The sequence below is a fragment of the Mercurialis annua genome, linkage group LG8 (genome assembly GCF_937616625.2).
Source record: "Mercurialis annua linkage group LG8, ddMerAnnu1.2, whole genome shotgun sequence".
Taxonomy (NCBI): Eukaryota; Viridiplantae; Streptophyta; class Magnoliopsida; order Malpighiales; family Euphorbiaceae; genus Mercurialis; species Mercurialis annua.
Genome location: NC_065577.1, coordinates 1,119,842 through 1,145,599, shown reverse-complemented (window position 1 = coordinate 1,145,599; position 25,758 = coordinate 1,119,842). Strand labels below are relative to the sequence as shown.

General features: G+C 31.5%; 4 protein-coding genes across 4 annotated transcripts; 2 read left to right on the top strand and 2 right to left on the bottom strand.

Annotated features, from left to right (window-relative positions):
- Positions 1–1,602: 1,602 nt before the first annotated feature.
- Positions 1,603–3,221, bottom strand: LOC126659949 (UDP-glycosyltransferase 84B2-like). The gene has a single exon (XM_050353279.2). The coding sequence runs from the start codon at positions 3,130–3,132 to the stop codon at positions 1,684–1,686; it is 1,449 nt and encodes a 482-aa protein (XP_050209236.1). The 5' UTR covers positions 3,133–3,221; the 3' UTR covers positions 1,603–1,683.
- Positions 3,222–4,670: 1,449 nt separating this feature from the next.
- LOC126659514 (RNA pseudouridine synthase 4, mitochondrial) lies at positions 4,671–8,710 on the top strand. The gene is made up of 9 exons (XM_050352805.2): positions 4,671–5,217; positions 5,825–5,968; positions 6,374–6,421; positions 6,509–6,589; positions 7,126–7,239; positions 7,353–7,454; positions 7,658–7,766; positions 8,069–8,115; positions 8,217–8,710. Exons 1-9 carry the CDS (start codon positions 4,819–4,821, stop codon positions 8,574–8,576), a joined length of 1,404 nt encoding a protein of 467 aa, XP_050208762.1. The 5' UTR covers positions 4,671–4,818; the 3' UTR covers positions 8,577–8,710.
- Positions 8,711–13,501: 4,791 nt separating this feature from the next.
- Positions 13,502–16,731, top strand: LOC126660858 (probable cinnamyl alcohol dehydrogenase). The gene is made up of 5 exons (XM_050354553.2): positions 13,502–13,671; positions 13,844–13,957; positions 14,052–14,279; positions 14,990–15,429; positions 16,261–16,731. Exons 1-5 carry the CDS (start codon positions 13,583–13,585, stop codon positions 16,461–16,463), a joined length of 1,074 nt encoding a protein of 357 aa, XP_050210510.1. The 5' UTR covers positions 13,502–13,582; the 3' UTR covers positions 16,464–16,731.
- Positions 16,732–18,289: 1,558 nt separating this feature from the next.
- Positions 18,290–23,472, bottom strand: LOC126662239 (uncharacterized). Its single transcript, XM_050356147.2, has 10 exons — positions 23,270–23,472; positions 23,099–23,166; positions 22,872–22,897; positions 21,886–21,976; positions 21,625–21,720; positions 21,017–21,085; positions 20,753–20,811; positions 20,542–20,664; positions 19,412–19,483; positions 18,290–18,801 (listed from the first exon to the last, which is right to left on the bottom strand). The coding sequence occupies exons 1-10, from the start codon at positions 23,363–23,365 to the stop codon at positions 18,737–18,739; spliced, it is 765 nt and encodes a 254-aa protein (XP_050212104.1). The 5' UTR covers positions 23,366–23,472; the 3' UTR covers positions 18,290–18,736.
- Between the last annotated feature and the right edge of the window lie 2,286 nt (positions 23,473–25,758).

Sequence of the window (25,758 nt, the reverse complement as noted above, 5' to 3'; positions counted from 1 at the left end):
AAGCAAAATTTAAACTAATTAAAAAAATGAATAGAATTGTAATAAATTTTTCAAAATTGAATTAATTTACAGACTTTAAAATTTCAAATAAATTTGCAAAATGTTAAAAAGGATTGGCTTTTGGCTCTCCAATTTAAACTTATATGCGGACAAAATTCAAGCGTGATGCCACATGGACAAAACTGCATCGATTTAAAAAAAATCAGATAAACTTATAGAAAAAAGATAAAAATGAGATAATATGACAGAAATTAAAAAAATTGGTTTAATTATAAATACATATAAGAACTTAAAATTTTAACACGATTAAACCTAATTATATTAAATACATCTACAACGAGGTGGAATGAAAAAAAACACAAAGAAAGACAAATCACCAAAAAAAGGCTTAAGGTCTAAAAAATCACCGACCTTTTAAATTTTTTTCAATAGCACCCTCACCTTGTAATTTTTTCAATAGTACCCTATTTTGTATTTTTGGCTTTCAATAGCACTCTGAATTAAAAAAATTAGATGATTTGATTACTATAAGGATAAAAAATTTCAAAAAAACTAAATTTAAAGGTGAAATCATATTTTTTTTCTACTTGGACACTTTTAAACAAGTTTTTTAACTAAAAAAAATTCAAATAAGTCCTCGATAAATGAGTTTAATTTGATGATTTATGGTGCTATTGAAAGTCAAAAATACAAAATAAGGTAAAATTGACTGTTTTATAAGGTCGGAGTGCTACTGAAAGCCAAAAATACGAAATAGAGTGCTATTAAAAAAATTACAAAGTGAGGGTGCAATTGGAAAAAATTTGAAAGGTCGGTAGTTTTTTAGACCTTAAACCCCAAAAAAAATGAAGTTCAAAGAAACGATCACAAAGTTAGTACTAGAAATGTTCTTTTAATGTCCAAGAATATCATATATATATGAAATTAATTACTCCGAAATTTTAAGATATTTGACGTTTAGAAATTATTTCTTCGGAAAATAAATAAATAACAGGATAATAAAAAGATAAAGATGGAGCAACCTTAAACTTCTTATTCAACCCATCTTCTTTCTTATCTTTCAATTTAGTCAGAAATATTATCAAAATTCAAATTGAGCATCTTGTTCGTCAAGTTAACATCAAGTTATGGCAATGTTCCAAACCAATAAAAAAATATTCTTATAAATTTGGAACTACATAGACAGCATGATCTTGTCTTTGAAACCACAAAATCAAACAATCCAATTTGTCAATTTTTGTCATAATTAAGAACGTAGCATCATAGACCAATACTTGATGTAAATATACACAAAAAAACAACATATTATTGTATTTACCTTCATTAATATACTTATTCTTGAGAATCTTCCATAAAGTATACGCTACATGTGTGTCTTCTCTCAACACACAAATATCAATTTGTCTTCTCAATTTATAGACGATGAACAATTAAAATTAAAACTAATATATTATATCAATGGGTTCCTTAAACTTATCTAATTCTATCAATTAGTTTAAAAGTACGTATATATGATCAATTAATTTAAATTGTTGGCCAATAATACTCTTTAATTGTTTTAAATTGACACATACTTTAGTCTAACTAATTAAAGTTGATAAGTTTAAAAAGCCAATTGATAAAAAATATATAATTTAAGTGTTAATTGTACATAGCTTGTAAATTCAGACAGCAAATTGATTCTTAAATCTTTCTCTCAATAATTTCATCAACGAACAACTGAATATTCCGGTCTGAAGAGCCACCGTTGCCGGCCGCCTCTCTCGCAGCTTGCTTCAATCCTTTCGCATTAGACCTGAGTACTTTGGAATTTGGTCCGTTCATAATTTCTCCAATACAATTTTCAATTTCATCATTACTAACATGTCCATCTTGATTCGGTCTAAGCCTTAGACCTATACGAAAAACATCAACAATAAGTTTTGCATTCGTCGGCTGGTCGGTCCACTGGGGGTATGCAATCACCGGAACGCCTGCAGCTATCGTTTCGAGCATAGAGTTCCACCCACAATGTGTTATAAAACAAGCAGTAGACGGGTGAGATAAAACCTTTGTTTGTGGTGACCATGGCACAATAAGCCCTAAATCTTTAGTCTCTTCCAAAAACCCTAATGGCAATTGGTTATTACCATTCGGTGATGGTACCTCCGATGGCTTTACGACCCAAAGAAATGGACGATTAACATTTTTTAAAGCTTTTGATATGCTATCCATTTGTTTCGACGAAAATATCGCTATACTTCCGAAAGATACATATATAACGGATGCCGATTCTTGTTTGTTTAGCCATTCAATGCAAGAATCTTCAGCTTTCCACATATCCAACACTTCGATCTCTTGATTCCGATCTTGATCTTCTCCGAGTAGCGATGGAGGAACAAGAGGACCAACGGGGCGAATAGGATAAAGATCATCCATGGAGTTGATCACATCTTTCTCAAGCTCAAAGAATGAGTTTCCAAGAACCCATGCATACTCATTCTTAGAGTTCAAGAACATAGTAGAGAGAAGCCTACACAAACTACCAAATGAATTTGTAGGAAGAACAAAAGAAGGCAAGTCTTGTGTAAGCAATGATGGCAACCCGGGCAATTCAACGCTCATATTAGGGTTTGTTAAGGTAGGAAACGGGTTAAGTTTATTATAGAAATGATAGTAAATGGAATAAAGAGAACATGGTTGTATCCAAAGCATAGCACAAGGAATTTCATGCTCAATAGCAACATCAACCACCCAAGGAACAAAAGGGTTGTTTATAATACAAGAAAGTTTCTTATTATTATCACATTTCGGATAGTGTTCTTTGATAATATTCGAGATATTAATCGGTCCAAATTTACCTATCGCTTCCAAGAAATGATCTAAATTAGCCTTACGGTCGTAGTCGAGACTTAGACCATCGGAGTAGAAGATAATTTTGACTCCGGCGATGGAGGTGGAGGTCGTGGTAGAGGCGCCATTAATAGCGGACTTGAGGATGCGAGGACGAGCCATTTCGTTGATTGCTAGAGTGACATGAAGACCTTTAGTGATCAATTTTTCGCCGAGTCTAAGCATAGGGTTTATGTGACCTTGAGATGCAAATGTGACCATTAGCACATGAATTTCTTCTTTGATTATTTCATTATCCATGTTGAGTTGGTTTCAACAATTGGATAATATTTGGAAGATGAAGAGAATAAAAGAAGATTGAAGATGAAGGTGTAAATGGTACTAACGAAACTGAGTATTTATACAACGAAAAACTTATGCCTTAAATAATATTTAACTCATAATTGACTAATTCATTTATTTTATTTATATTTTATAGTTTTAGTCTGCTGCGTAGAAGAGTTCAATAGGATCTTTTCTTTGTAAAATAGCTTAATTTTTTTGGTTTTTTTAATCTTTTAAATCCTTGGACACCACGAAATCTTGAAATTTAAATCCTAAAAAACAACAATTCACATGTGCATTAACCTTGAACAAAGTACCAAAACACCACCTTCAATGCTATAAAAAGCTAATTTAGTACTTATTTACATTTTTTTCTATAGCTCAAACTCTTTGTCTTCATCAACCTTGTTTACACAATACAATTATAACTTAATTTGAATGACAAGAAAACTTAAGTTCATGTCAGTCCATTGCAAGGCTATTTTACTATTGTTGTTATGTTTGGTTCTTCTCCCATCATCAGAAGCTTATCGATCGAAGTTAGTTGTTACTACTACTACTACGACTACTCCGAATTTGAATGGCTTCACCAACATTCGAGGAATTAAGCATTCGAGTCCTAGTCCGAGTGGTCCGGGACATAGATCAACGAATGCTCCTTTTCGTCAAAAACCGGACAGGGACGTGTCCGGTCCGAGCCCTGGTGTAGGACATGGTTAATTTAGTGACATGCATTATTAGCCATTGAGCTATATCAAAATTCTTTTGTTATCATATATATTTTCATTTTTTTTCTTGTTGTTTTTCTTCTTTTGATTGTTACATATTTTGTTTTACTTGTATTGTCATTAACTTCTTATGAGCTCATTAAATATCATTATCTTTGTGTAATTTTTTTTTAGCATATTGCATAATTTTCTTAGATTTCCTTTTCTGGCAGCAAGTTATAACATTATATTAATGTTGCACATCAAGACCTTCATGTTTGATGGTAATTAATAACCTTCATATTTGATGGTAATAAAGTTCCAGCAGTTTCGAAACTTGTTAAATGGAGATTTATCAAGAAAATAAAAGATATTTTATTCTATTTGTTGTAGATGTTCTAAACAGTGTTTTAAAAATCGAGCTAACATTCATAGAAATTTTCATGTCCGAGTTATTTGAAACGGCTAAAATCCGTCGGGAAACATAATTCCCAACGGATTTAGCCATTTTCCAACAATAAATTGCGTTTAAATTTTCTAATAACGAAACTGAAAGATCATTGATTCACAGTTCAACTTGTCCAACCGCCGATTTAAACAATTAAATTAGAAAGGCATATATCTATACAACATATAATACATTTATTTTAGAATAATTATACATGTTTAAAATTTAAACACAGACATAACATTATGATTAACAAATCAATTGAAAATTAATATATGAATTACTCTCTAACTAGCATAAACCGAATGTTGTTTTTATGTTACTTAAATTGATTGGGCTTACATTTTTGCCACATTCTCTTTGGGCCTAAAAATCGGAACTTAACCCATAAAAAAGTTCACCGTTCACCGCAAAGCGTCAAAACAACACATCTCCGGTGACCGTTAAACCCTTCGTTCTCACTAAACCCCACGAAAAAAAACCTCAAACAAAACAATCACCTCTCCAATGCCCCAACCCACCTTCCTCCGCCGCATCCTTCTCTTCCAATCATCATTTCCCATCTCCAACCTCCGTATACTCCGATCACACTCCTCCACCGCCGCCGCCGCCCAAACCCAATACCTGCAAAATGAGAAACCCAATGAAAGCAAACTGAAAAACAGAGGAAAATTCTTAACTTTGCCTCCTTACAGCTCAACAATTAGCTCATCAGCTTTGGGAAAAGCTTTATCATCGGCAAGTAAAACTGTAGCGGCCAGTGAAACGACGGCGCTTAAATGGGTGCTTAATTGCTGCCCTGAATTACCCAGAAATCTTGTGCAGAAGCTGTTTAGATTAAGGCAGGTTAAGAAAGAGTTGATTATTGGTGGTGATCAAGATGAAATGGAGCATAAACAGAAAAGGGTAATCTTAAAGTTTATTTCTTTTTTAATTTTGATATAATTAAGACTTAATTGTTTAAAAAACCACGAATTTGAACGTGTTTTGCACTTTTAATTTTGGCTATGTTGGATATAAACTTTCGAATTTTTTGTAATTTAAAACACCCAGCAATTTTCCGTCAAAAATGCTAATGTGAACAAACAGTGTTTATATCAGCATTTTTTGACGAAAAATTACTCGGTATTTGGAATTGGGAAAAAAATGATGGTTTTTGCAAGAACTTTAATGTGTTTTGCATTTTTCAATCTTGGCAATGTCCGATACCGATTTTCGAATTTTTATAATTTTAAACACTAAGCAATTTTCCGTCAAAAAGTGCTGACGTGGACGAACAATGTTTACTCCGGTGTCTACGGCATTTTTTGACGGAAAATTGCTCGGTGTTTGAAATTGTAAAAAAAATGATGGTTTTTGTTTTAATTTGTCAAAATTGAAAATTTGTGTTGAATTTGCAAAATGCATTAAAGTTTGTGATTTTTAAAGGGATTTAGCCTATAATTAATGGATTTATTTTATGAATTTTGAGTTCATTTTGTTTTTGTTTATGAATTTTTGGAATAAAATGAAGGTGGCAGCCAAGGATTTGATGAACATAGGAGATAGGCTGTTGCTTCCGTTAAGTGTTCAAGCTGTAGCTTCTGAAAAACAACAATGCCATTATGATTACAGTGAACAAGATGTGAACTTCATTCGTAGTCTGGAGTTATATAAGGTTAGCTATTTTTTGTTCTGTTGATTTTAAAGTTAATCTTGAGGCTTAATTGCTTTCAAAATCACGAACTTTAGCATGTTTGTAGTTTTATCATGAACTTTAAATTTTAACAATTTAAATCAAGAACTATCTTTTTTGTAATTCGAAACATCGAACAATTTTCCTGTTGAAAAAAGATGACATGAACACATGAATATACAGTGTTCCGGCGTCCACATCAACAATTATACGTCGAAAAATTGCTTAATGTTTTGAACTGCAACAATTTTAAAAGTTGGTGTTCGACATTGTAAAACTTAAATGTTCGTGTTAAATTCGCCAAAGACGTTAAAGTTGTGATTTTTTGAAGCACCTCAGCCTTCGATTGAAGAAAAAGTTTGATTATTATGTTCTTTTGGTGGTTAGGATGAAGCTGTTATTGTTGTTAATAAACCTCCTGGATTGCCAGTTCAGGTGAGATACAGTTTGCATTGAGCTTGTTTTATGTTCTTTTGGATGATTGGAGGTGAAAATTGACATTTATATTCATGTGTTGTTCAGGGTGGTATTGGTATCAAAACGAGTTTCGATGAATTGGCTGCAAGTTGTTTACGTTATGACTACTCAGAACCCCCTAGACTGGTCAGTCTGTATTAAATTTGATTGTTTTACTTTCTGATTTGTAGAATTAAAACCATTTTGTAATTTAAGAATAGTTGGTTCAATAATGACTTGTGTAATGAATGTTGAAAAACACGCTTGGCGATTGGATGTCGAAGAGTTGCTTTTCATAAGTAAATGGATTCAAACATTACATTTGTAAAAAGGTACGAAAATGGTGCAACTCTATTTTAAAGACACAATTCATGCCTGCGGGTCATAAATAGGTCAGAGTAAATACAGAATACGATTAATACAAATACGAACACGACACGGTTAATAATTATGTTTATTGTATTAAACCCCAATAGGACACTTTATAACACGGTTACACTATATGACACATATAAATACATTTGTCTAAACGTGTTATTGGATTGACCTGTTTAAAATGACATGTTCCTGTCGTGTCTAAAAAATTTTCATACTCTTTTCTTCAATATTTTTGTAGATTGTTGTGTTGTTCATGTGCTAGGTTACATGCATGTGTTTTGCCTCACCGAGCTTTCATTAATCAGGTTCATAGACTTGACAGAGATAGTAGCGGCATCTTGGTGATGGGCAGGACACAAAGAAGCGCTACAGTTCTGCATTCTGTCTTCCGAGAAAAAACTTTTGCAGCATCAAGTGATGTGAGTAGTTATCTGCTCAATCTGCTTGATATTTCAAATCCATTCACAATAAATGGATTGTTGTTAGCTTTGTTAATGCTACAGGTTAACAATAACCATATACTTTTCTAAAGGACATTGGAGAAAAAAGAAGAGTCCTGCAAAGGAGGTATTGGGCACTCGTCATCGGGACTCCGAGACATCAAAACGGGTTAATCTCAGCACCATTGGGGAAGGTTAGAATTCGAGATTCTCAAGAACTCATTACAATTTACTCAGTGTTGCGTTTTTGGATTTGGATGGCAGTTGTAAAAGCTCCATGTAATTTGTCTTTAATCTTTGAGTCACGAAATAAAGGAGGAGAATAAAGGAATGTTCAATTTAATGTATAGAAACCTTTCACTGTGATCATATTGAAAACTCTTTTTATTGCTTTCAGGTGATTGTAGACAATGGTAAATCTGATCGAATAACAGTGATTGAGAATACAGAGAACGCATCGTTTCAGCATGCAGTGACACATTATAGAGTGCTTGAGTCATCTCATGGTTAGTATTCCATTCCTTTTGCAGTGCTTATACTTCTCTTACATATGGTCTAATTTACAGAGATAATACATGGAAAAGTGTCTATGGCTAACGATCAGTAGCCTTAGTACATCTAGATAGATGCTCAGTATTTTGTTGTTTACGATTAATTTACCTACAATAACAATCCATTATGATGGTTAGTTTAGTGATAAACCAACTGAAATTATATTATTAGCAACAACATTTTAATTTGCCAACATATAAGCTGGCTTACAATGTAGCTTATCCCGTGTAATCATATGATCCATTGCTGAATGCAGGCTACACATGGTTAGAACTATCACCAAGCACGGGTAGAAAACATCAGGTAAGAATCGGAACAAGACATCATTCCCTTCTTCGTATGTTCTCGGTTGTGTTTTTTTTTTTCTGGTCGACTCGTTAACCAATCTCGTTTATGCACAACAGCTACGTGTTCACTGCGCCGAAGTATTGGGTACTCCAATAGTTGGAGATTACAAATACGGTTGGCAAGTTCACAGAAAGTGGAAACAATTTCCCTTAACTAACCTTGAGAAAACGTTTAAGGATGAAGTTCCGTGCGAAAAAGCACTTCCTTTTGGTATTGATTTGGAAAGCGGTAGCATATGCGAAAAGCACCCTCGTCTACATCTTCATTGTAAGAAAATGATTTTACCTGATGTCTCTCAAGCTTTGAAAGATATGAAACTATCAGCAGAGTATGATTTTTCAGATTTGAAAAGCATTGAATTAGATGCTCCATTGCCATCATACATGAAAAGAAGCTGGAATATTTTGAACTCCTGAATAATGCTTCTATCTTATGTGAGCTAAAAATTGAGTAAACTGAATTTACATATCTATTTCGGTTAAATTGGTTAAAAGTTTTTGTTTTCGATCAATTTAGTCGGTTCGATTAATAAAGAAATTTAGTTCGCGTATAGATAATCGTTTTAAAATTTGGTAAACTAAATAGTTTTCTTATTTTTTTAATCAATTCCTTACATTTTTATGGGCTAAACCGAATTAACCGATTATTTTTGTCAGTTCAGTTCTATATTTTTAAGATTCTGGTCTATGCAGCATTTATATGGATATGAGGAAACGGAACAATTAAACACGGCCTAACTGTGCTATTTTAAGGTTTTCGATGTTAGAAATGAAGTTTTTGTGTCCGAATATTAAGTCTCCGACACGGGAAATATTGATTGGACTATTGAATATATGAATTCAACACCGAAAAATCAAACTGAAATAATATTTTGATATATTTGAGAATGAAAAGGCTTGCACGTTTTGTGTACTTTTTTTTCTCAATTATTGCAGGTAGGCAGGATTGCTATCTAGTAGAAGAAAAGTGATAGCCAGTTAGTGATTGCCATATTTGTAGATTATTGATCTTCAAGACTAATTTAATATAGGATTTGAGAAGTTGGAAAATCTTGAAAGTATACTCTTTCCATGTCTTTTTATTCTTTATAAGCAATTTTTAATTTGTTGATCAAAACGTAGTCCGAAAACTTGTGATATAACATGTCGGACTATCTGAAACTTAAAAAAAGGCGAAAGAGACAAAAAAGCTAAACATTGCGGGATAATTAAAAGAGAAAATAATGTTTGGAGAAACACTTTGAACAATTTGTAATTGACGGGATTGACTAATGAAAAATGGTTGTATCATTTGAATTTAGAGCAAATTAATCTAAAACTCCTGCCATGATTCATACTTGTATCTTTTTCTTGGGGGATCAAACAACGCGGTTTTGAGGTTAAATTTCATTAATAATTAGAGTGTTCTGTGAATGAAAGTAAATTACGATAAATAAGAAGGGCGCAAGTAAATTACGATAAATAGTAGGAGTGTCGGGATAATTCACCGTTAAGTTTAGTAGTTTGGAACTGTTTTACCTAATCCATAGTTAGATGTCTCTTTCTTTACCTATTTTTGTTTCATAATCATTAGTATTAATTTGTTGTTAGTTTATGAGGATAATATTCAAGAAATGTTGCAACTAACAAATATGAAAAGGATGTACATATGTCAAGATTGATTTTTAAATTTAATTTTTAGGTAGCACTTGAATACCCATTTTCTGTGAAATGGTTAACATCTTATAAATTGCTATGATATTAATTACGAGTTTTGAATATTTGATGGTGAGTGGCCACCAAACAAATGAGATTATACTTTAGACTCTCAATCACGAAGATGAAATCAATGTCAAAAATGAAATTTAATTAACTAAAATATCTCAATCATAGTTAATTGGATTGATTGAAAAATAAATTATCATGTTTAGCGTATTTTACAATTTCAACATGAACTTTAACTCTTGACAATCTCAAACACGAGTTATCATTTTTTTTATTTCAATTTGAAACACCAAATAATTTTTTTAATAAAAAATATTGTTGCAGACGTCGGAACAGTGTAAATCTGTGAGTTCAGATCATCATTTTTGTCAAAAAAAATGGTTTCCAAATTATAAAATTGTGATTGATATAATCCATTTAAGAACTTCTTTATATTGTATAAATTATTTAACAAGAAAATATATGTAGATATTTGTCTTTCTCATCAATGAGTTGTTTTTCAAGAAGGTTGTTGAAATATAAAATATTGGATCCTCCTTTTAGTTGTTATAAACTTATTCAAACTGTAGTTTTTTAAAAAAATTGTGTAGTATGTTTCTAATATTAAATTTTAAGAGATACTAAAAAGTTGAATAGTTATTTTAAGAAAAATATATTAAAGGCAGTTATCAAGATACATATATTTCTAATCACTCAATTACTTCAATTTAAAAATATTTTGCAAGAAAAATAAAATTTAAATAAATATAAAAGAAAAGGCAAGCAATAATATTAATTTGAAGTGTTTTAGAAGTATGGATCTGTAGTTGGTTACCAACTTTTTCTTATCATTTTTTTATGCTTGGCATAAAAATGGTACCCAACTTTCTAATGTATAAATAGAAAATGAGAAGGGAAATTACAACACAATCATCGGAGTCATTCCAATTAAAATCTTCATAATTATCTCTCAATTACTCATTAATTTTACAATAACCATTAAATTTTAACTCCAAATGAATCAAGTTAAAATCAACCTTAATTTCATTTTTAGATAAAATTCAATCTTAAGTTGGTGAACCAAATAGTACCTAATTTGTGTGACATTTTTATCATATTAAATAAAGAGTTGTGACATAAGCATGACATAAATGTGAGATATTTTGTACCATCTTATGTTGTTAAGACATTATTTAGTGAAGAAAAAACATTGGGTACCATAGACATGGTGGACCATTTGTTTATACACCACAAATGCTAGTTTATCATTCCATGCCATCACACACCTAAAGTTGTTAGGAGTGATAAGTCTCAATCATATTTAGGATTGTGCACGGTTTTGGAGCTTTTTTAAAGTCGAGTCGAGTTCGGATTAATATATTTAAAATAAAAAGAAAACTGCCGATCGTAGTTTTTTTCGAATTATATTGTGCCAAGAGATTTATTTAGTATCATTTTAAATCTTAGATAGATATTTATATCGTAATTATTTTTACCGAATCATAATGAATTTTTTTCTACCCGAATCATAATGAATTATAATTGAATTAAAGAGGTTAAATGCAATATTTTATTATTATATAATTTATATAATTTAAGTTTATTTTTTATACGATATTAGCTATTTTTTATAATAAGTATTTATCTATTTTTATTTAATATTTATGATTATATATAAATTCATATTGACAATTTTATTGATTTTTGTTCTAAGTAATTTTAATATGTTGGAATCTAATTCTCATACCAAACGGAAATCGAAATGATAAATTTTTTATGCCAAACCAAACAAAATTTCAATATTTTAAAATCACATCTCAAAGATCTTCAATTTTAATTTGGTTTAAAAATATGTTAATTTCGACTCTTTCGAACCGTGCACAATCCTAGCCATGTTATATTCCCAATTAGTCTAGTAATTAAGGTAATAAACAAAATTAATCATCCAATATTTGCATTAATTTCAAGAAGTTGGTCCATAATTTTTAAACACCAACCGTAAAATAATAATTTAAAACTCATATACTTGGATAATTTATTTTTTATTTTTTTTTGACAGTAGATAATTTATTTTTATTATTAAATCATACATGTATAAAAATTTAAAGCCACAAAAATGTGGATTACAAGTCTACAATACAATGTCGCTACATGACAGGAAATAATGCGTTTAAGTCAGACAAGAAGAAGTGTAATGGTTACGGAAGCAGAGGATAATTTACCAACCCCCGCAATTCACCTACTACATATGCCACGTAGCCACCCCTTTCTTTTTGGCTTAATGGCAAAAAAAACCCAAACCTTTACAACTTGTTGCAATTATATCCAAACCTTTTAATTTTTGCAATAATATCCAAATTGTATTATTTGGTTGCAATAATATCCAAATTGCACTTTTATGTGATTTTTTTTGAGTTTTTTTCCATTTTTTGGGACTTTGACTATATTATTATACATCAAAACATAATAATATCCTAATATCTTAATTGAAAACAACAAATTTTGCCATAAATTTGACTATTATTGCTACAAAAAATGCAATTTGAATATTATTGCAACAAAAAATACAATTTGGATATTATTGCAAAAATTAAAAGGTTTGGATATAATTGCAATAAGTCATAAAGGTTTGGGTTTTTTTTACCATTAGGCCTTCTTTTTTCTTTTCCTATCGTTTTATGAGAAATTTTTACGGGAATCAAGTCCATTACGATAATTTATAAATAATTTATTTAATATGTGACACGTGTTATAATTATTTAGTTCAAATTTATAATTTTAGATGAAAAAAGAATTGTAATTGACCAATTTTGTAATAAGTTTACCTTACATTAAGGTATAAAGTACCAAAATTGACAAGGAGTGAATTTTTTTATTCAAAATCATATATTTATATGTTTTTAATTTTTATTTTAAATTGGAGAGGCGAGATAACTATATTCTTCATATACTAAATACTAGGTTATGTTTATGTCGTTTATTATCGGATCAAATTAAATCGAATTAAATTTTTATAAACATCAACGTTATTGAAATATATATATATATACAACTGATTATAATCAAATCAAAACAATATATTAGGTTAATTTAGTCGATTTGGTCAATTTAATAAAAAAAACGTATCAAAACGAGTTAATCAAATAATTTAAAATCATTAACCATTATCCAACCGAATATATTACAAACCGGATCAAATTAAAATGTCGGTTTGATTTTCGATTGGTTAATTCGGTTATACCAAATACTCACACCACTACTTATATATACTAGGCCAAATGTTGTAAAAAGGCCAAACCTTTTACAAAAGTTTCACAAAAGTCCTGACCTTTCAATTTTGTCGATTTTGGCCAAAAACTGATTATTTGGTTTCACAAAAGTCCTGACCTTTCAATTTGGTCGATTTTGGCCAAAAATGGATTATTTGGTTTCACAAAAGTCCTGACCTTTCAATATTTGGCATGCCACATAGGCACCACATAGGTGTCACATAGGCAAATTGAAATCAAATTGACGGTTGGCCATAATTGAAACCAAATAATTTGTTTTTGGCCAAAATCGATAAAATTGAAAGGTCAGGACTTTTGTGAAACTTTTATGAAAGGTTTGGCCTTTTTACAACATTTGGCCTATATACTAAATTCTATAGTGCATTCTTTACTTTCTATTTACATCCAACACTTCAATCACCTTTTTCATATCTTCAACTTTCTTTCATTTTCAACACAAACTCAAAAACAATGGGCAGTCTTGAAACTGAGAAAACCATTGTTGGATGGGCTGCAAGAGACCCTTCTGCACTTCTTTCTCCTTACACATACACTATTAGGTCAGTTCTATTCCCATGACTTCATATTCATAATTTTCTTGATATAATGCAGTACGGACACGGCGAAACAGTGTTATTTCAAGTTTTTTTTTATGTTAAAAACGAAGTTTTGTGCCCGAAACGTCAAGTGTTCGAAGCGTTTTAGTATCGTTTCTGTTTGTTTTTGTTGCAGAAACACAGGACCAGAGGATGTTTTGTTAAAGGTTACATATTGTGGAATTTGCCATACTGATCTTCATCAAGCTAAGAATGATCTTGGAATGTCACGTTACCCTATGGTTCCCGGGTACTAAATACAAATAATTTTTTCAAGAAACCTTAATTTTCTTTAATTTGTTTCATTTTTTTTTTGGTTTCTTGATTTTGAAAATGTTTTTTAGGCATGAGGTGGTTGGTGAGGTGGTGGAAGTTGGATCAGAGGTAACCAAGTTTAGAGTTGGAGATACAGTTGGAGTTGGTGTTCTTGTAGGTTGCTGTAGGGATTGTTTGCCTTGTAATACTGAGATTGAGCAGTATTGCAACAAGAAAATCTGGAGTTATAATGATGTTTATACTGATGGAAAACCTACTCAAGGAGGGTTTGCTCAATCCATGGTGGTTGATCAAAAGTAAGTCACTTTAATTTCTTGCATTTCAAGAAAAATTCATTTCCAAAATCTATGTTTTTTTTGTCTTTGATCAAAGTAACTCACTTTCTTGGATTAGGGTTTGTTATTTTTTTGCTCAATCCATAGTTTTTGTTCAAAAGTAATTTACTTTCTTGCATTATAAGATAAACCCATTTCTAAAATCATGTTTTTTTTGTCTTTTAATTGATTAGATAAGAAAAATTAAGTGCTTACTTTCTTGGATTATGAATTTAGACCATTTCCAGAATCAAGTGGTTTTTGTGCTTAATCCATGGATTTTGATCAAAAGTTACTCACTTTCTTGCATTATAAGATAAACCCATTTCTAAAATCATGTTTTTTTGTCTTTTTAATTGATTAAATAAGAAAAATTAGGTACTCACTTTCTTGGATTGAAATTAAACCATTTCCAAAATCAAGTGGTTTTTTTGGCTTAGTTCATGGATTTTGATTAAAAGAGTGGTTTTTTTGCTTAATTCATGGATTTTGATCAAAAGTAACTCACTTTCTTGTAATAAACCCATTTTCAAAATCCATGGTTGTTGACCAAAATTTAGTCACTTAGCTCAAACGGTAGCCCTTGGCTCTGCTAGGTCGTGGGCTCAGTTCTTTCCACAAGCGCTCGTTTCTTCCAATTGATTAAACAAGAAAAAAGAGTGAATTTTTATTCTTTTTTGTACTATTTTCAGGTTTATGGTGAAAATACCAGATGGTATGGCACCAGAGCAAGCAGCACCACTATTATGTGCTGGTGTGACAGTTTATAGCCCACTGAACCACTTTGGACTGAAAAAAAGTGGGCTAAGAGGAGGAATTTTAGGGCTTGGAGGAGTAGGTCATATGGGGGTTAAGATAGCAAAGGCAATGGGACATCATGTGACTGTGATCAGCTCATCAGACAAGAAAAAAGTGGAGGCTTTAGAACATCTTGGTGCTGATGAATATTTAGTTAGCTCGGATGCAAATGTGATGCAACAAGCTGCTGATTCTCTTGACTATATCATTGATACTGTTCCTGCTGTTCATCCTCTTGAGCCTTATTTGTCTTTGTTGAAACTTGATGGGAAGTTGATCTTGATGGGTGTTATTAGTGCTCCAATGCAGTTTATTACTCCTATGCTCATGCTTGGTGAGTCTCCTCCTCTCTCTTTTGATTGTGAATTGAAGTCAAATTAACAATAGATTACTATTATCTTATGTAGTTATGTGTTAATTGTTGGTCCTTAATTGGATTTTGGAGTTTCATCACATAGATTGAATGCAAATTAAATTATGAATTATCATGTGTTTTGCTATTCCAAACACAAAGTATAATTTTATTTTTTTGCAATTCGAGACATCAGTAGTGATGCGGATGTCGAAACTCATCTTACCATGCATGCCTTTCGTATTTGATTATGGCATTTCACATTAACAGTGATTGATTGGATATGCAGTCCGTGATTCGAATTATACAAAAAATGAAAATTCGTATTTGAATTGCAAAAGTAAATAGTTGGTGTTGAAATTACGAAGCACGGTATAGTTCATGGTTTCATTTGTATTTAAGCTATGAAAAATCATATAAGGCATTTGATTTCCATTTTATAGATTTTTTTTATTTCTTTTAGCTCCATTGCTTCCTTTAGGCAAAGGAAAAATAAAATGAAAGAATACTCTGTTTTAATAATGTCTACACTCATTGAAAAATAAGGAATGTTGTATATAATGTCTACCTAGTTGTAACTTGAATCACCAACTGAAAATCCGATTAATCGGTGTTGATGTGAAACGCGAGAACCAAAAACGAAAGGCATGGTAAAATGAGTTCCTGCGGAATTACAAAAAAATGAAACTACGTGTTTCGAATTGCAAAAATTAAAAATTAGTGTTGCATATTTAAAATACACTACAGGTCATATTTTTATTTGCATTTAACCCGACACTGAAATGTTCTATTTTTTCGGTTGAATCTTCTTAGGGAGGAAGATAATCACAGGAAGTTTCATAGGAAGCATCAAAGAAACAGAGGAAATGCTCGAGTTCTGCAGAGAAAAAGGAGTAACCTCAATGATTGAAGTTGTCAAAATGGATTACGTCAACACTGCCTTCGAACGGCTCGAGAAAAACGACGTCAGATATCGGTTTGTTGTGGATGTTGCAGGCAGCAAGCTTGATGCATAATGAACTAGCAAATATCCAAGTTTACTTGTTTTTTAAGTCATCTATAATGTGGGGATATAAAGTTGTTGTTCTTTCTCTGCTTTTGATAATAAAGAAGCTGAGGTGTGCTCTCTTTTTTATCTTAATTCTACATTTTGGTTGGGATTATATGTTTTTTATTTAAAAAAATTGTCTTTTTGATAATGAGAGATACCAAATTTGCAAAAAGTGTTTGTGATATAGATATGAAATGTTGAGATTTTACTTTTATGGATTTGGTATTTTGTCATGATCTTTGATGTATTAATTCTTCCTAATAATTTAAGCTTGTTCTCTATTTATATATGGCCAATTATCTTTACTAAGATGCTAAAGTGGGATCATGTTATGCAATAAATCTTTCTTAAACTGAAGCCAAAACTTGCAAAAATGCTAACTATAGTCAGAAGTTTCTAGGTAAATTTGTAGACAAATGTGGAAAGAGGCAACTAATTTTTATTTTATTTTTAAATAATGTCATCAAAATTATTATAATTACTATTTAATAATACTTCAAAATCCGTTACGTGTAAAAGGCCTTTTGTTATTTTTGGCATCGGTTTAGAATTTAATTGATTATGTATATGAAAGACATGGTTGGTAGGCTCTTTAAAATTTCTCCCATTCTTAAGATGCATATTCTTATATAGAAGATTGTGTAATCAAGATCTAATCACCTAAAAGTATTTAATCTTTTCAACTTTATTTTATTTATAGTTCAATTTTTCAAAAACGCTATTTTTGACCTAATTTCACCTAAAAGTATTTAATCTTTTCAATTTGTTTTCATTTATAATCAAACTTTTTAATTTTTTTATCAATTGTAAACTAAAATGAGAGTGGTTCCAATTTATAATTCTAAGTATTAATATCTTTAGCAACCATTCATCTTATTGATCAAATATCCCACCAACTTCATATTTTTAGTTAAATCTGTTGCCATGTCCCTCTCTCAAGCAATTTAGTATCTATAAATTTTCTTTTTTAGATGAAACTTGTTACTATCTTACGGAAATTTCCAATTACAACTGGTTGATTATTGAAGATATTCAACCACAATTTGATGGTAAATGTTTAATTATGAAATTGAGGCAGTTGATTTTAACTACTTCATTCCAATCAATTGCTAGAAAAAGACATAAGAACTTGCCTTTAAAAAATTAGAATAGCAGGCTGGGACAAAAGGTGGGTAGTTATTATGTCATTTGTTGTTGAGAAGATGCAGTCATGAATATGATGGGCAGCACTCAGCTGAATGCCCATAATGTTGTTGCACTGTGACATTCAAGCTTTGCCTAAAGAAGAAACTACTAATAGCATGATCGCAATTTCCGACTAGGTCCATATAAACAGTACGACATGACATGAAGTTAAGTGAATTTGGAGTTAATTTATACGGATATTCAAATCATAAAAATTTAACTCATCTAACTCGTATCAGATACATTTAAACATGTTTAACTAATTGTATTGATAAGTGAATTTATCATATAATATTCAAATATATCCATATGAAAACGTTTTAACTTGTAAAGGAAAATATTTAAACGTGTTAAACAAATTTTTGTACAAATTATGATCTTATGACATATCTATTACTAGTAAATAGGTTAATTGATTTACATCATGTCACCCCGTTAAATAAATGCCATGCTTAAAATTTTAACACGATTATTTTAATGGATATATTTGAATTTGTTGAGATGTATTATATCTAAATAGATATACGGAAGTATATATCCGACATGTAATACGAATTGCCAGCCTACTAACAGACATTTCTTTCAATAATGTTTTCCTAGAAAATATAGCAGCTGAAAACAATGACTTTTACCTCATATTTTGTTCCCCTTTTGTCTCAGTTTTACACCAATTCTTTGCAAGTTTTACACTTGCATCCACTGCCTACTAGAAGCACACACAAAAACATCACTAGCAAACTCTAGAAAGTCAGCAAATGCATACCACCAGTGACACACTAACCATGACTCTACTTTTCAGATTTGAATCGACTATCAAATTGATCGATTATATCTTCAAAAAAGATTTCTACCCAATTTTCACTTGATTCTGTTCTTTCAGATTTACAGGAATAGAACTATAAAGAAGCTAACAGATTTTTCACGTCGTAACCAATAGCTTTTTCATTAGCATCTTTGTGAAAGAATTATGCGTTTCGCCACTGATGCAGTCTCCGAACTATCCCCTCACCTCATTGTATGAGCTATCGAAACCCAAAATGTTAGCTTGTAAAATCACAGTCTTTGACTGAAGTAAATGTTCATAAAATATCTCGAAGGATTGAACCCGCTTAAGATCACTGCAAACAAGTTCAAAAGAAATAAGAAGCCGAGTACATTTGGGAATTTTAGACATGTCACAATTAAATGATACGAAGTTCAACGAGTTAGTATGATGTAAACAAATTCGAGTCATAAATGGGTCAGCCCATTTATGACATGATTAATCTTGTGTAAATGGAATTTATACGCCTAACTCGTTCAAACACGATTAAATATTTTTAACTACATATTATTTATTTTAAAATATTATAATTCTTAATTATATTTTTTTATTATTTATAATTGTAATGTTATATATTTTAATAGGTAGTAATAATTTTCTGTGTTATATTAACTACAATTATCTATTATAATTAAATGGTGTTTACACGTATCATTTGAAAAGATTGACCGATTAATAATTTAACATGTTCATTAAATGTATTGTGTCGCATAATCCATCTAATAAACGTGTCATGGTTTGATTTTACATATCAAAAATGATATCGTTTTGTGTTTGTGTGTCTGCTAATCGAGTTTCGTGTTTAGTCAGACCCGACTCATTAATGACCCGCAGACACAAATTGTCATTTCTAACGACGAGCAACAAATAAATCTGAAGCAAAAGGCTGGTTAATAAATACTTACAAATCGGAGAAAGGACAATGACAGCACCAATCGGATATAGGAAAAATGTTGTCCTCTCTAAAAAGGGAAGCACTGCAACATAAGATAACGGTATCAGTAAATCACTTACTAAAGACCATTAAGCCGCAAAACTGGATCGGATTTTGGAGCTACGTTCAAGCAATTATCAGTTTGACATCTTTACTAATGACAAATTCTACTTTTATTTTCTCTACCTGGTGAGGACAATAAACAGTAAATCCCCAATGGAGAAGAACAGAGATCTTTTCTCTATCACTTTAAAACAGTTTATAAAAATCATGTGGCAAAATGTAGATTTAGATCCTTCCACTAATACACTTTTTTGAATTAAAACCCCGTACTTTTTTGTCATTATTAAGTTCATGCACTATCAATTCTGTAAGGATTAGGCTCCTCCATCACGGAAATGAAGTGAGTATACTCTGTATGCCGTTAGTGCGATTGGGATAAAAAAAAAGGTATTCGTTTTTTATGTTAACTTTTTTTTGAATTGGATCCCTACAATTTTTATTAAGAGTAAGTCCCTCATTCGGGTTTTTTTTTCGTTCAAACTTGACATCGTTAACAGTTTTTCTAACAGAGGGACCTGATGTCTACAAAATTAAAAGTGCAAGGATTCAATATATACAAATTATAGTAGAGGGACCCAATTCAAAGAATTCTGATAGTGCAAGGAGCCAAATGTGTGTTTAACCAAATTTTACTGGGTGATCAAACTAGAAAGAGAGCAGAATCAAAAATCAAAATTCAACCAAGATGACACCCTGGGTTGACTCATGCTTTCATGTATACATAGTTACACTTGGCAAAGTAAGATACTTGTCTTTTTGGAGAATGTGAAGTGTTAGACATTTCAGTTAAAGCGGCTATTATGCACGAAGATTTCATTGTGTTTTAATTGGCATTACTGGAGTAATTTCACTTCTGATCTTAAAAATTTCCTCACGCCAGCTATCCCATTTGGGAGTTTTGGTAAAGAAAACAGTTAAGCAAAGCAATAAAGAACATGAAGATAACATTAACATGATGCAAATATCATATATTTATTGACCAGGCAACATTTTGGACCAAGACATTTTCGTTTATTTCAAAATGAAAATTCAGCTTACCATCATAACCTAAGAAGTTGAGATAATGATAATATGATGCTGCCACCATGAAAAGCAGATTTGACAGCAATATAGGTATGAAACCATGAGCCACCAAAAGAGGAGACATAAAATAATGTACAACTGTAACAAAAACAAGACACAGTCAATATAAAGGTAGGAGAAACTGTGGTTGAAATTTAAAACCCAAACATGTCTAGTTAGAAATTACCGTAAAGCATAACAAACAATGGGAAGAAAGAATTGCAGTGCACATCGAATGCATAAAGCCTTCAATCAAAGATAAGAGAAACAAAACAAATTAAGTGACCAGTCTAAAACAAACAATAAATCCAATGTAATAAATAAAAAGAAACCTCTTAACCAAACAAGAAGAAAAAAGAAAATGTAGACGTTATGGCAAGAATAAATAAAATAAACAAACAAGAAAGAAAAAAGTTTATCACTAAGTGGGAATCAAAATTTCAAATTATACCATTCAACCCGTTGCTCGACCACATGGCTATTTGGAGCCTCTTCCCTAAGATATGTATTAGTCAGGAACCTGTATAGAACTCACAATTAGATAACCCATAATCAAATTCAATATTTAGCATGACACCTCACAAAATATCATGGAGTACCATTAGGACTTAGGAGTATTAATGAACATGGAGAAACAATATTTTGGATAACTAGCGACATGATGAGAATTGAGAGACAAATTAAAATAGTTAGGATATTAAAAAGAAAAATCTACTGGTTTAAGTAAAACATCAGCCATGTAAATACTGCTCTTACAGAAACATTTATCTTTGCCAACAGTAATAGCAGAATTTAGCAAACAACATTTGGTTAAAACTAATTCTTATTTATCAATGTCATCATTCCATCAGCTTGGATTCCCAAGGAGCATAACATGTGAATGATAAATACTATGCAGAAAATATTTTACTATAGCCAAAAAACAGATGCTGCAAAATTTTAGAAAAGCAGAAAGCGGAATGTTCAATAGAAGTGCTATTTCAACTACCAGTACACTTAGGGACATGTCTACTTAGGCTAACATCAACTTGTTAATAGCATCAGGGTGAGGGTTATTACCAACAGCATGTAGCAAGAACAACACCAGTAACTATAAAATGGGAAAATAAAACTGAAATAACTACAAAAACAGCATGTCCAGTGCTATGGTCATACCTGAAATAAAAGAAGAAAGCAGATAAATAATTAGCAAGGAATCCATTAAAGTTATAAAGTAAGATAGTAATGAAAACAACCAATATTAAAATAAACCCCAACAAAGTAGTTCCCAAAAAATTTTCTTACGGGAAAATAGACTAGCACTATATACAAGAAACTTACGCAGCACCATAAGCCAAAGTAGCAACTGCCAGAAGGAGACTGCAGATTACAATAAAAGCTGGATCATCACGTGCCCATTGATTCTTAGTTTCTGACACACACAAAAAGAAATATAGCTACTTTCAAATTTTATCCTGTTTTTAACCGTTATACTTTACAACAAAAATAATAATAATTGGTAATGCAAATTAAAGAACACCCCGTGTGAAAAAATAACTCGACAACTGCATTAGCTACCAAAGTGCATGAACATTTTCTTCCTCCACAAGCATGTTTGAGACGAACAACACCTCCTACTAGTATTAACCCGAAGACAACGAGTTTACAAAATACATTGACATTAAATCTTTAGATAGTTTCTAGAATTCCCAAACTGACAGTTTAAAGACATTACAAGCAATTTAATACAAATTTATCTGATAACTCGACAAAGTCTCATATTGTAATCTGAGAATTTCACAGCTAAAGTAGATAGAATGTTGAAAGGATACATATTATTAATTTGGAGATCCATATTGTTCAAAAAAGATCGAGGCATGTTTAATTTTCAATCTTGCTTTGATGAAACATGTCATTTTATTAAGAAAAAGGATAAATACAGATAACGCTTTTGAGTAACTTGATATATCAAAGTTGACAATAAATACTCTTGAGTAGCCTCCTATTTTACAATCTTTACTTATGGGATAGCTTTTCCTAATCAACTCATGTCCCAATGGGCATTAAGCTGGAATCAGTATCATTCACATAATGCACTAACGAAAATTCTTCTACATTCTTTTAAATTATTACTAAACAGTTTCTAGATATACAACCATTTATCGGTTAATCACAAAGACTAATGCATACAAAGACAAACAGTGTGAATTTCAGCTAAAAAACAGCATGCCTATCAGAACAAAAGCACATTCCATATAACACGTCCTATATAAGCATGATGTAAAAACAATCGAAGTCAAAATCAACATAGCATGTAACGAACTTACGTTTATGATATTTGGTATGCTGATAGCTGCATCCATTGTACAGTTGAACATACACAAAAATGATAAAACTAAATTAGTAAAAATAACCAAAAACTAATGACACATTTGAATCATTACGAAGCTAAATAAATCTATCTAAATCAAATAAAATTCATAAATTATCTAAGCTGAGCTGAAATAAAATTCAGAAAACAATATTAAACTGAATGAATAATTATAATACTTACACAACTTTAGGAGAGGTGCAGAGGTGCAGCATTTGCCAGAATGTATACTCTATATCCATTTGTTGCCACTGTAATTAATTATAAAAAAGAACAAAAAATCAAATTAAGGATCTAATAGAAAATGATACAAAAGTATAGATTCAGATCTTGAAATGTGATAAATGAAAGGACCTTGATGATTCGACGAAGATACTGAGGGAACTTAGAATTAGGTCGTGATGTAGACGAAGACGACGATGATCGGATTTTCGACGACGTCGGCAACATGACTGTCTCGGATTTTCGTCTTTGTTTGTCAATTTTATAGTTTAGGTTTTGATGGAAATTGAAATTGAGGTTTGACGTTAAGATCTGATACAGAGAATTTTTCGTTTTGGTTGAGATAGTGAGCTGATCGGTAGCAGCAGGAGGAGGAGGGGAAGCAGGAGAGTCGAAACGACGACGGTTCAGTGTGCAGCTTTATTTCTCGTTTTTCATCTAGATTGCTAAACACCGCCCCTTTTTACTTAGCACCGCACAGCCACATTACATTTTTGCCCTTTTCACTTTTTGAATAGAAAACCAACTCATAAACAAAAAACATAAATCCTCTCAACTCATTCAACTCTATTCAAATTCATATTTTACGAAAATGTCGGATTCCGAACGAGATGAAAATCGCCATAATCTTCTAAATGAACCTACAAAACATAAATACTTAGGTTTAACAAATCGTAATAATATGTAATACATAAAAAATCACTGTAATTATTAAAAAAAAATCATTTTAACGTTTTTTTTAAAAAAAAAATAATTTCCGGCCGCGACGTTTCGGTCGCGGCCGGAAAAGGGGGACGCCCGCGTCCTCTCCAGAAAAGTTGGTTTTCACGTCCTCTCCTCCGGAGAGGACGCCGAATTCCGGCGTCCCCTCCTCTGGAGAGGACGTGAAACGCAATCGTCCCCCTTTAAAAAATTTAAATAAAAATTTAAAAAAACTATTTTTTATCTTGGAAAAGCCGGAAAAACTTGTTTCTAAACGTCGATATTCGTTTCCCGACGAATTATACTCGTTATCTGTCATTTTACTCGACTTTTTACGTAGTTGTTCGAGTGTGTTCGAATGAGTTGAAAGAACTTTTTTTTTGAAATTTTGCTAGAGGGGCAGAAATGTCTTTTGCGTGTGCGGTGCTAAGTAAAAGCGGGCGGCGAATAGCAATACCCTTCTTCTTTCCTAAGATGGCGAAAATGTATTAGGCCGAATTTCTTAGAGCGAAGGGTTAACTTGGTTCCTAAATTTATGATTTATGGTCAGCTTGGTCCCTAAAAATTGTAATGGTAATTCGTGAGTATAAATTTCAAAAAGTATATATATTTATATATTATACTAACTTCTTCTTTAATTTCACTATTTTTATATACAACATAGTTGTAAAATATTTTAATCCTTATGATAATATTGAACAATATTTAGATTTTATTATTGTTGGACGTGGTAAACAAAATCCATTTAATTTTTTTTGATACATATGTAGTTAGATGTACATTTAAAGTCATATTTTAAATCCAAACTTTTGCATTTTTTATCATTACAACCAAATTTTTTAATTTTTACAATTATGTCTAACTTTAATTTTCTTTTTAAAAAAAAATTAACCTCTAAAAGAGTTAATGTGAGCAGAGCGGAATTCGGGGGCCACTCGCCCAGCCTTACGGCAGACTTCGAATCTGGTTAGATTTTTAAAAAAATGGATGTCCACCTAACTAAGTTAGGAAATGCATTTTCTACCGACTAGACAACATCGCACGCTTATAGTGAGATCATCTTGCATCAGACCAAAAAATCGGGTTCGATTGACACTACCAAAACTCATATACTTTGGTTTATCGATCGCATCTCGTTTACAATGCATATCTAGTATATATCATCTTAATCGTACATACAGTTCACAAGATAATGTGTTAGAAAGTAAACAAATTTAAAAAGCTATTAAAGGAAAGTTCGAAATCATATAAGGCATGCGGCTAACTCGATTTATACTAGCATGTCAGGCATATAGCAAATACTTATAAACAAGCATCTAATTATAGGGGTTTCTATAATATAACAGACAAACGTGGGTCTTAGTCAATTTGCATGCACAAAGTTTAAATCAGATGTATATGTGAGAAATATTTTATTTTAAAGTTATCTTAAATGATTATACAACCATTAATTACTTTTTTATGTCAGTTTTAGATTTTTAGGTGATTTGCTGAGTTGCTGGATTTGAAGTTAAATTAACGTGATTAAGTTATTAAACCTGTTAAAATTGAATGAGGCATGTTTCGGGAAGAGATTAGACAATTTAAACATACCCACATACAGTTCATATACATGCAAGGATAACAATACTTTAAACTTATGGAAGTGTATGACTCGTCTGTCGTTTGACTATCTATGTAATCAGTGGGCTTGGTCAGAATACGAAAGTTCTTCGTCTGGTCAATACGACTCCATTGGTCCAAACCGAGGTCAGTTTCGAATTCAAAAAACTTAAAATCGCTTCCAGAAGTTGCTGGTATCTGGCGGACTTGGACTTAGAGCGCGGATAATGTGGCATAATACCAAGACGGCTTTGCAGCCCGATACAAATCGGGTCTTGGCCATTATAACCTAGAATACAATCCTACAATTAAATACT

Excerpts from the sequence above, each read along its gene's own strand:
- LOC126662239 (XM_050356147.2), bottom strand. The coding sequence starts at position 23,365 with ATGTTGCCGACGTCGTCGAAAATCCGATCATCGTCGTCTTCGTCTACA. Across the intron at positions 19,484-20,541 it reads CAACTTCTTAGGTTATGATG|TGCTTCCCTTTTTAGAGAGG; the intron begins GTAAGCTGAATT and ends CTTATGTTGCAG. Across the intron at positions 18,802-19,411 it reads CATTGTCCTTTCTCCGATTT|TGATCTTAAGCGGGTTCAAT; the intron begins GTAAGTATTTAT and ends ACTTGTTTGCAG.
- LOC126660858 (XM_050354553.2), top strand. The coding sequence starts at position 13,583 with ATGGGCAGTCTTGAAACTGAGAAAACCATTGTTGGATGGGCTGCAAGA. Across the intron at positions 13,958-14,051 it reads CGTTACCCTATGGTTCCCGG|GCATGAGGTGGTTGGTGAGG; the intron begins GTACTAAATACA and ends AATGTTTTTTAG. Across the intron at positions 15,430-16,260 it reads TACTCCTATGCTCATGCTTG|GGAGGAAGATAATCACAGGA; the intron begins GTGAGTCTCCTC and ends GAATCTTCTTAG.
- LOC126659949 (XM_050353279.2), bottom strand. The coding sequence starts at position 3,132 with ATGGATAATGAAATAATCAAAGAAGAAATTCATGTGCTAATGGTCACA.
- LOC126659514 (XM_050352805.2), top strand. The coding sequence starts at position 4,819 with ATGCCCCAACCCACCTTCCTCCGCCGCATCCTTCTCTTCCAATCATCA. Across the intron at positions 7,240-7,352 it reads CTTTTGCAGCATCAAGTGAT|GACATTGGAGAAAAAAGAAG; the intron begins GTGAGTAGTTAT and ends ACTTTTCTAAAG. Across the intron at positions 7,455-7,657 it reads TCTCAGCACCATTGGGGAAG|GTGATTGTAGACAATGGTAA; the intron begins GTTAGAATTCGA and ends TATTGCTTTCAG.